This window comes from Triticum dicoccoides, chromosome 5A (genome assembly GCF_002162155.2).
Source record: "Triticum dicoccoides isolate Atlit2015 ecotype Zavitan chromosome 5A, WEW_v2.0, whole genome shotgun sequence".
Lineage (NCBI taxonomy): Eukaryota > Viridiplantae > Streptophyta > Magnoliopsida > Poales > Poaceae > Triticum > Triticum dicoccoides.
Genome location: NC_041388.1, coordinates 633,186,943 through 633,197,886, shown reverse-complemented (window position 1 = coordinate 633,197,886; position 10,944 = coordinate 633,186,943). Strand labels below are relative to the sequence as shown.

At 45.8% G+C, this 10,944-nt stretch overlaps 1 protein-coding gene across 1 annotated transcript; it reads right to left on the bottom strand.

The window, feature by feature from the left end:
- Positions 1-1,198: 1,198 nt before the first annotated feature.
- On the bottom strand, positions 1,199-10,783 carry LOC119300253 (protein argonaute MEL1-like). Its single transcript, XM_037577276.1, has 24 exons — positions 10,040-10,783; positions 7,900-8,105; positions 7,657-7,806; positions 7,422-7,555; positions 7,215-7,324; positions 7,001-7,107; positions 6,495-6,633; positions 6,302-6,418; positions 6,019-6,126; positions 5,863-5,934; positions 5,439-5,558; positions 5,016-5,153; positions 4,729-4,871; positions 4,584-4,646; positions 4,444-4,507; positions 4,200-4,335; positions 3,816-4,092; positions 3,204-3,709; positions 2,705-2,946; positions 1,957-2,611; positions 1,706-1,848; positions 1,561-1,623; positions 1,419-1,482; positions 1,199-1,324 (listed from the first exon to the last, which is right to left on the bottom strand). Exons 1-20 carry the CDS (start codon positions 10,781-10,783, stop codon positions 2,498-2,500), a joined length of 3,690 nt encoding a protein of 1,229 aa, XP_037433173.1. The 3' UTR covers positions 1,199-1,324; positions 1,419-1,482; positions 1,561-1,623; positions 1,706-1,848; positions 1,957-2,497.
- Between the last annotated feature and the right edge of the window lie 161 nt (positions 10,784-10,944).

Genomic DNA, 10,944 nt, shown 5'->3' with positions numbered 1-10,944 from the left:
GAAGACCATGTCCAGCACGAACGTTGCAGCGAAGACAAAAACGGGTGGCGACTGAGGCGGGAGTCTCGATCGGAAGCAGAGGCAGGAATCTCGATCGGGACCTTCTCTGCTCGATCTGGGCAGGGAAATTGATCGAGGGCGGTCGGGGGCGACAGCGGGAGTCTTCGATCGGGGGTGGCGGGCGGCGGCCTCACGAGACAGAGGCGGATCGAGCAGATCGATCTGGGCGACAGCTGAAGTCTCGATCGGGGGTGGGAGGAAGAACAACCAGTAGCAGCCTGAGGATTTGGCCACCACGGAGAGTCAGCACAGCCAAGGATGGAGGCGTCGCGACGGAGGTGGATCAACAACATGAGTTGCACGTGCTATAAAATTGACCTAGCTCTAATACCATGATAGGAATATGCAACTTGTATTTTCAGTTGGCCATAGGCCAGTATATATACATGTACATATGTGGAATATATGCAAGAAACCCCTTATACAATAGGGTAAATACGAAAAGGTGTTACATGGCTATATATATTTAACTCTAACAGTCCTTGGAAGCAAGCTCTCTTTGAGAACTTAAACTCCACATGGAACTCTAGCTACAAGACTATGGAGATGACTCTGGAAAACTCTTCTGCAAAGAACAAGGGTAGTAAAATCAAATGGATCAGAATTTAAACCACACGAGTCATAACACAACAGAGAGAAGAAGAGAGACCGCACGAGTGCAACGAGCATAGCTGCATATGGATCAGAATTTAAACCATCATCAGAGTCATAACACAACAGAGAGAAGAAGAGAGAGGGGAAGAGACAGAAAGAGAGAGGATTACGTGTAGCAGAGATTGTTGGTCAGTTACTGAAGCGCATCGGCTGTGAAGTGATTCTCATCATAAAGAACATGGTAGTGTGTTGGCCTGCTAGTTCCCTGAGGAGCATTTTGCAAACACACTCAGCATGCAAGCACTGAAGATAAGCTGCATAGGAACAAATGGACATGTGGACAAAGCGTCTACCTTAATGCCAGCATGGCTGCACAAGTAGAAATCAAACTCTGTAGGGTGGCAAATCATGAGGTCAACCACAGTTCCTGCAGGACAACAGAAACAGAAATGCACCCAATCACAGTCAGCGATGCTTCAACAAGTAGCAGATAGTTGTAACCGGTGAGATTGAAAGACCAGTGTATCTGCTAACCTGGAAGTATGTTCCCACTCTTGTCAGTCATATCACGCCTCCCATGAACCTCAGGGAACAGCCTGGTGTGATGCCTTTTCTGGACAACCACAAAGGTGACTGGGGGCATATACCCCTCCTCCAATGAGGCGCAGGCCTTGCAACAGCAAAATTAAGAACCATCAGAATGAGAAAAGCCAAGAATGTAAACAAAACAGAAATTTGCATGTAATCATATGATGCAGGCTTACCTTCCTGATTGCGTCCATTTCATGAAGCAGAACATGGCTGAATTGGCCTTCGCTTGCGCCATCCCTGTACATGAGAATAATCGGTCAGGCAGTTCCATTGAATGGACAGGATGAAAAGAGTGTCATGAATTTGTGCACACACCTGTAGAAGAGTATCCTCTCAGGCCTCCGGCCTGTCTTTCTGCGGAAGGCAATCAGTAACTCCCTGTAGAGACAATTATGTCAGGTTAGCAGTTGATCCATAGGGCAATTGCTACCAATCGTCTCTGACTAATCACAAAACTCACCTGATCATGCCACCATTGCCATTACCCCTCTGCGGATCTTTGGTGACACTGAAGAGGTCTTCGATTATCTCCTGCCTGTGTGGTTGAGCAGAGACAAGACATCTGTACTTGGTGATCTCTGGCCAGTCCATTGATGCCACCACCTACATCAATCCAATATGTGCATCAAGACGATAATTCCATTTGAAAGATAAAATCAGACAGAAACAAATAACGAATTGACAAACAGTTAGCTATGGGGAAGAACTAACCGCAGCAATAGATGATGCAGAGTCCTCTCCAGGTGGGGGGTGCGTAACATCAGCACCAATTCATGGCTGACCAATTTGGATCTGAAGCCCAAGTGCAAGCCAAGAGAAACTGAAACAAGTTGCTCCTCTGACTTGGACCTGTTACAAACCCAAAATCCAGAACCAAAATAGTTCACCAGATCCCAGCCACAAAGCCGAAGAAGAATCTAACTTTAAGAACCCAAAGATCAGAATAGCACACAACAATATGGCAACTAGCAAAACCACTTGGTAACTTAAACCACTTGCATAGGATAGGTCTCAAATAGAGTTAAAGGTAACAAAGACAGAGTCATAGATATCCTGGCTACTACGAACTGAACAAGATAACTACGAGCAACAGGCTCCACGGCAAAACAAAGTCATCGCCATCTCATGCTCTCTCACACACAACTCAGGCTAGGGTAGCTCGCACAAAGAACAGCTCCATGGGAGCTCAGCAGTAGAACAAGACGTCCTTGACGTTCTCCTTGATCTGGGCATAGGGTATACTGTCAGCGATTTACTGCAAGGCCTTCTTGATCGGGACACGCTTCTTCAAGAGCTCCCGAATAACCCTCGCAACAAAACTTCTTAAGAACATAGTAATCTCGTGGTCACTCAAGTGAAATGGAAACTGTTCAGAAAAACAAAAATGCCAGCATCAACATCATCATCATCTAAATATATGCTACAGAACAAAACAAAAGCAATGAACAACAGGTATTACCACTTTCGCATGAGTCGCTTGATTCCTTTGAAATTTGAAGCATCCGAAAGAAGTCAAAGAGTACGTGCACCCAAACTTCTTCATAGCATACTGTATTGTTTTGCTAAAGAAGTGATGTGTTTGCACTTTGCATGAACACCAGTCAGCCGGAGCAATGACCCCGTCAACAATTGCTTCGAAACGCGCCTTGTCTTTCCCGTTCAAACCTTCATAATATCTTAAAATGTTATAAGATGCATTTCCTGCATTAGAAAAAAAGACACTTAAAAGAGGCAGAGTAGAATACAAAAAGCCAAGGGGGCAAAGGCATGAATCTCATTGCAAGCTTGTGGTACAGAAATCAATAAGCCCTAACTACTACTGAACCAGATACATTAATACTGTTAAATCAATCATTGTCAAATAATAAAAAGAACGCCTATATATTTTTGCCTGAAAAAAATGCACATGATGCACACGAACATGAAAACAGACTAAAATCAGAGATGCTCAAACATACCGCGTTGGATTGCCGTCTTAAACGCAAAATTCGTCTTGATAAATGGAACTAGCCAGTACAGGTCGCTGAATGTTGCCAATTCTAACTCTCTTAGCAAGTCTGTGAGGAAAGGATTCCACTGCAGAAAAGGTGCGTCGGCCCCACTGATTTCTGTCTTAAAGATTTTCTTTAGAATTTTCGATATCTTTTTACAATCATTGGGAAAATTAACGGCATCAATATTATACATAGGCTTTTTAATTATCACAGCCCGCCCATCAACTACCCTAAAATCTTTCTTTTTTAGTTCACCATTCCATGATTTTTTTTCTTTAATTGCTTTCTTCAGTTGATCTAATACACTAGGACCAAGAATATTGCCCTTCTTGCTGAATACTGTAATAAGTTTGTTTCTCCCAAGCCTATCTTTATCTCGAACAAGCACCTGTCGGAAGAACTTGGTGCTATCAGCACTGTATTCTTTTAAGTTTTGGTCTAAGAAAGTTTGAGCAACCGTTTGAGGAACCCTGCACAAAAATTAAATGCAGCATTAAATTTTTACTCCCATTTCACAAAAATTCCACCAAGTATTAATTAATGAAGGAATAACTGCAATTAATAAAATTAATTTACCCAATAGAAGCACCGCCTAGCAATTTTGCCTCCATCCTAAGCACAGACCCATCCCGTAAGCCATAGTAAGATAGGGTCTTTCCATAGTTAATAGGCTTTCTTACAAGATACAATGAACAACTATTGATTGAAACATTCAGTTCCTTTTCAATAGCAGTCTTCAGTGAATAGCACGTACTGCTTAAAGGGACCTGTACTACTAATCTACCTGCTGGACAGTCAATAAATATATTGATGGGTCTGTGCTGCCCATTATTTTCATGAGCCGTGACAAGACCTAAAAAGGTTAAAAAAAATCATATCAGTCACCTATAAGTAAAAGCCATTTCTACCATGAGCCACACAATTATTCGAGAAAGTAATTGATAGTTATCAGTTTCTAACCAGGAAGTTTGTTTCCACTTTTGTCAGTCATATCATGCCTCCCATGATCCTCAGAGAGTAGCCTGGTGTAATGTTTCTTCTCAACAGGAACAAAATTGACCTCAGGTTGATAACCCTCCTCCAATGAGGCACAGGCCTTGCAACAACAAAGTAGAAAATCGTCAGAATGAGAAAAGCCAAGGATAACATCAGAAGAGATAGATCAAAACAGAAATTTGCATGTAATCATATGCTGCAGGCTTACCTTCCTGATTGCGTCCATTTCATGAAGCAGAACATGGCTGAATTGGCCTTCACTTACGCCATCCCTGTACATGAGAATGATCGGTCAGGCAATTTCATTGAATGGACAGGATGAAAAGAGTCATGAATTTGTGCACACACCTGAAGAAGAGTATCCTCTCAGGCCTCCGGCCTGTCTTCCTGCGGAAGGCAATCAGTAACTCCCTGTAAAGAAAATTATGTCAGGTTAGCAGTTGATCCACAGGGCAATTGCTAGCAATCGTCTCTGACTAATCACAAAACTCACCTGATCATGCCACCATTGACATTACCCCTCTGCGGAACTTTGGTGACACTGAAGAGGTCTTCGATTATCTCCTGCCTGTGTGGTTGAGCAGAGACAAGACCACTGTACTTGGTGATCTCTGGCCAGTCCATTGATGCCACCACCTACATCAATCCAATATAAGAAACGGGTAAGCCTATTTGTACTCAACAGGTATGTGCATCAAGATGATAATTCCATTTGAAAGATAAAATCAGATAGAAACAAATAACGAGTTGACAAACTGTTAGCTACGGGGAAGAACTAACCGCAGCAATTGATGATGCAGAGTCCTCTCCAGGTGGGGGGTGTGTAACATCAGCACCAAAGATGATTGTTGGGATATTTTTCACAGACGGAACACCAAATCTAGTAAAGGCCTTCTCAATGGAAGGTGGCCGCCCAACCTAGTTAAGACACAGAATTATCACATGATCAATAAAGGCCTTCATCGAGTTTTTTTACTACATTTAAGTAACTAGTGTGAAAACTACATGATCAATAAAGTGTCAAGCAAAATAATTTGAGTTGCTACATACTCAACAAGTTCTCCACGTATTTAGTTCCAAGAAAAAGTAATTCTTAGATAACATGCTCAAAAATAATTTGAGTTGCTACATAGTCAGTCAGCTATAACATACACACATAAATCATAAATGCCTTAGAAACAGGAAAGGAATGCAAGCCTTTACCATTCCAGTCATATTGCACATCTGAATCAGATCACAACAGAACCTGTGTACCTCCTCAGGACGCATGCGTGAAAAACTCACACAGGCCCAGTTGTCTATGATTCCTCCATTGATCATTTTCTACAGTAAAAAAAACTCAAATGAGACCTATCATTTGTACCATCATGGATATACTACATACAAAATAATGAGCCAAGTCGCAAACAAGCTCAACTGTTTCTCAATTTAAGTAACTAGTGTGAAAACTACATGATCAAAAAAGTGCAATCAAGCAAAATAATTTGAGTTGCTACATACAAAATAATGACCTGTCCAATGCATTTAGAACAAACAAAAGAAACTCAACAAGTTCTCCATGTATTTAGTTCCAAGAAGAAGTAATGCATAGTAAAATTGGGAGTGAAGACACTGAACAGGGAAATACCTTGTTAATCATGTTCCACTGTCCAACACTTGGCGCACAAGTTTTCTCCTTTCCAGAATCATGAAATCTCAACTGAAACACATAGAAAGGATGTGATTACTACAAATCCTTCTAGTGAAGCAGCTCAGAGAAAGGAGGGAAATACAGCATTCTTACCATGGGGGTAGGCAGCACACGGGCTGGAACAGAGACCAGGTCACTGCAGACATTGATCCCGAACTCCTGAGCAAACTTGTCCTCAGCATACTTGTTGTGCAGAACCATCTACAGTGTGAAAAAGAGTGTCATGAGAAAGACTACACATTACAGGCAAACATGACAAATATGCCTTGAAAAGGACATTCCTAACTACATGAGTTCGAACAGATTGGAATGAACTACCACATGCGAGAAGACATGGGCAGGTATTTCCAGAATGCAGTTGACAACAGGTACATACCTCACGAATGCTTTGCTCCCTCTGCTGGGGACGTTGACAGGTAGCTCTAAGTATGTTGGTGACCTGCTTGTCATTCAGTTTCTTAGAGTACCTTTGCCCTTCAACAATCTTGCACGCCTACAATCAATTTGTAGAGAACCATGAGCAAACAATGCATAATTCAAATATGACGAAGCAGGCATGGACACAATACCTCCATAGGCAGATACACAGGCCGAGCATCACTTCCAGACTGCAAGCAGGGCCAAGAAGTATACTGCAGATTGTATTTGTATCTTTGCATGAAGTACTGAACAACTGACATTCTTGTTCCTCTCTCATCAACAGGAAATCTAACAACAAACAAAACAACATGAGTAGAGTGCTATTAGAAAGGGAATAACAATCATGGATAGATGCTAAAAAGTTAACTGTGGTCTAGACATTCCTAAGGAAAACTGTGAACAGGAAACAATTTGGCACAAACAGATCTTGCTATGCTGCAGAAATCAAAAGCATATGCCACAGGAAGAATGTTGTAAACAAAATTAATCCCCTAACCAGTTCCTGACACACCAACATCAATGAAGATGCAATAAGCCAAAAATCTATACAACTACACATCTTTTTAATATTCCAGCAACCCTGATTAGTTGGACCAGAACATAGAGAGAAAATACATAATGGAAAATATTATAGCATTTGAGGGAAGTTATTTACATGAGCTGGCTCATGGGAACAGGAGTAATCCCTGTTATCTTGTATCTTCGGATTTGGTCTTCCTGGTGGTTTGTTTCGACACGCACCCCACGGAGTGCTTTCTTTATCTGCATACAGTGCATACAATGAGATTAGTCAACTATTTCAAGACAATAACATGGTGCAATCTACAGAACATGAATTCTAAAACTAGCTTAGCATAGACGAATAGTACCTTAACACGGTCCCTGTCTGTCAGAGGCCGCGAGGCATCACGTAAGTTGAGGAACTCTAGCACAAACTGGACCACTGTCACAGGCTTGAAGAAGGATGTCGCAGATATGTCTGAAAAATGAAGTGCAGATCATCAGATAAACAAGGCTAGGACACACTGCAATCGGAAAACAGTAACAGTAACAGACAGGGGAGGGGAGGGGAGTACCTATATTGAGTGACAGCCCCATCTGGGTTGGACGTAAGCTCTGGTAGTAACCTCTCCAGCACTCTAATCCTTCACCAATGTCTCCTCTGTGACCAAAGGTGGTGGAGAAGAAGGATCTGGACACTGTGACATAGCTGCAATGAAAAAAGTGCAATAGTGTTAGGGCTCTAGAGAACTAGTTAGTATGATCAAGAAAAACTGATGGCAATAAACTGCTGGAAAGTGGATGTCATACTTCCAGGATGGTGACTCCCTGAGGACAACATCAAGAACTTGGATGGTTTCTTGAGGCATATCCCTCTGTCTTCCTTTGAGGAACTGCTGGAGGTGGTACAGGTCTGTCCTCCCAGCAATCCGAATGGTGATCTTGTACTCCCTTTCAGCCCTGCAAATGAAGAGGGAACAAGTCAGTAGCTAAAAAACAAATACAATGGGTAATCAAGTTGGACAAGATTGAAGGTAAAGAATCCAATCATACTTTTCTTTGTCTTTCTTTTCGGGATCAACCAGTGTAACAGAAAACTCCTCAGACTCAAAAGGGAGTGAGCCTGCAGTGTAAAGACTCTTTCTTCCATCGTAGGCAGGCAATTTGCCCCCAAGGGATGTCTTGCCGTGCAACTTGATTAGCTCACTGAGTACCTCCCTGTTCACAGCCCTTGATTTTGACTCCGGGTTAATGGAGACCTACAGCAACACATTTCAACATCAGTATGTATGCACAAACAAGAGAGACTCTGTTCTACATTCAGTACACAGAATAGAGACGATTAGCCCTCTGATTAGTGTCCAATGAATTTAAAAAAAATCAAATGAAATATTTTAATTCTCAGTACTTATGCTATACTTCATTCAATCTGTGAGGGAAAAGAAAAACTAGCGGATCTTAAGAAACCAGTAAACCAAAATTAGGCAATAAACGAAATTAGCTGCTAGTGGCATCGCAGGACTGGAAATGTAGCAGGCAAACGGCAAGACATACCATGTGCCGGCCTCCATTTCGACTTACAGAGACCAGAAAAAAATCCAGTTGAAACGGAAGAAGCCCTGTAGTATAGAGTCAATCAAGTGGGGGAAGAAGTCTGGATCCCAAATCGAACTCCCAATACTCAAGGGGGCACAGCACAGTAGAGTAATTTTCTGGCACGGCCATGCTAGGGTTCCTGACGGGCCGCGGGCGAGCAGGCCGGAGGCGGAGAAGGGGCGGCGGCGCTCCGTCCGGGTGAGGAGGGGTTGAGTGGGAGGCTGCGACGGCATGGTGGGGGTGGGTGCGAGGGCACGAATCTTGGTGCAATCATGCGGTACAGAATACAATAAGCGGACCTGTGTACCGTGTGTATAGTATAGAAAAAAGGACCTGACCTGCGTACTGCGTCTAGTAAAAAAAAGGACCTGCGTACTGTATATATGTACTTTTTTTTTGCATCGAACTGTATATATGTACTTAAAAAAGGGAAAGGAACTACGGACTGTATACCAGATACTGTAGGGGTACTTGTTACGAGGAGTAGCAAAATAATTCGTCGCCAATTTACCATATATAAATGTACTAGACGAATATAAAGTAGTTTTTTTGCATTTGGAATATAAAATAGTTTGGCAACAAAGGAGGTACGCATATACATGTAGGAGCAGAGAATGAGATTTTAAAGCAAAATAGAGCTCACTGTAAAAGGCTGAAAAACAATAATATTAAACCTCACGTCAAAAACAGTACTAATATTTAAATCCCCGTACGTGTCGACCATTCAGCGAAAAAAAAACAGATCTACCACTGTTGTTCCACCCACATACATACACAAAGAGGAAACGTCCAAGGCTGGACCGAGAGGGGGAAAAGAATCTCCCCCAAAAAAGAAAGTTGACGGACTAGATGCAAACACAGAGAGCCACGGAATTGCGCTCGAGGTGCGCGACACAGGAGATCCGAGCACGGCCTCGGCGTTGCATGCTTTGAACCAAAGACAAAACCAAAAGCTGCCGCGGGACCTCATGCATGCAGGCAGGGCAGAGCCAGAGGAATCACAAACAAAGGTGGCAAGGGCAACAACACCAACAGGCCTCCTGCTTTGCCCAAAATGTATGGAAGACACGTACACGGACGGACGGATGCGTCTGCCATGTCCCAACGGACGGATGGTACGTTCGTTGCTTTGCCCTTCTGTCCCCGAACGAGGACAAGGACCAGACGGAAACCACAAGACCAAGAAGCGATAGCTACTGTCTGCAGGATGGCTTTTGCATTCCAAGAACTCACTGTTCATGCATGAGAACAGGAGAAAACCATCCATGCATGTAGCGGGAGAAAACGCAAAGATTTTATAACGGCAAAAGAGAGAAGCACCGAGGCGTCACTACGTGTAGCGACAGCGCTCGACCAAGCATCCATGGATGGATGGATGGGGTCGGAGACGCACGTCGCATGGAGAAAAACGAAAGCAGAGCGGGAGAAAACTGCACCATCACAATCGTATACTGGTAGATCTACGAGCAAGCTAGCGCGGACAACGTAAAAACGACGTACGATACGACAACATGCATGGAACGCCAGATCCGAACAAGAACTAGCTAGTACGTGAACGGAGATGGTACGTAAGGGAGCGGGATGGGGTTCAGCTCACATCGTAGTGGAAGAGGTTGTTGTCGGCGACGTTGACGAGGAAGTGGTTGGCGCGGATCATCACCTTCTTGCCCACGGTGCCGGCGCCGGGCCGCGCCGGGTGGGCGAGCCCCTTCTTGGACACCGGCGCGAGGTCCACGTCGGGGGCCTTCTCCTCCTCGGGCTGCGTCGCCGCGACCGCCGCCGCGGCCGCGGCGGCGGGCGGCGCCAGCGCGGTCTCCGTGACGAAGAGCTTCTGCTCGAGCTCCTTGGCGACGGACGCGGGGGTCGGCGGAGCGGGAGCGGGGGCGGAGACGCGGGCCGGCTGGAACGGGGCCGCGGCGGCGGGACGCGCCAGCACGGTCTCGGTGTTGAAGATCTTGTGCTCCAGCTCGTTGGCGACGGCCGCGGGGGTCGGCGGAGCGGGAGCGGGGGCGGAGACGCGGGCCGGCTGGAACGGGGCCGGGGCCGGCGAGGGCGTCGGAGCAGTAGCGCGGATGGTGGCCGGCGTGGGCGAGGGCGCGCGGATGGTGACCGCGGGCGAAGGCGCGCGGACGGTGGCGTAGGGTGCCAGCGCGGGGTTGCGGACGACGACGCCGTGCTGGTAGGCGCCCTGGTGCGGCCCCGCGGCGTTGGGGTTGTCGGCCACCACGGGCGCCGTCGCGGCGGGGCGAGGCGCTGAAGACGCGCGCGGAGGCGGCCAGCGCGTGGCCCCACGCCCTCCTCCCGCCGGCGCGCCCCGGCCTCCGCCTCCGCGGTAGGCCATGGCGGGAGAGAGAGCGAGAGCGGTGGTGGTGGTGGTGGTGGGAGGGCAAGGCAACGCTAGGGTGGTGGATTGGAGAGGAAGAAAGGAGCGAAGCGAGGGGGAGCGGATGAGGATGGGGTGAGTTGGTGGGAGGATCGGCGACGCCGGGGCCAGCCAGTGTA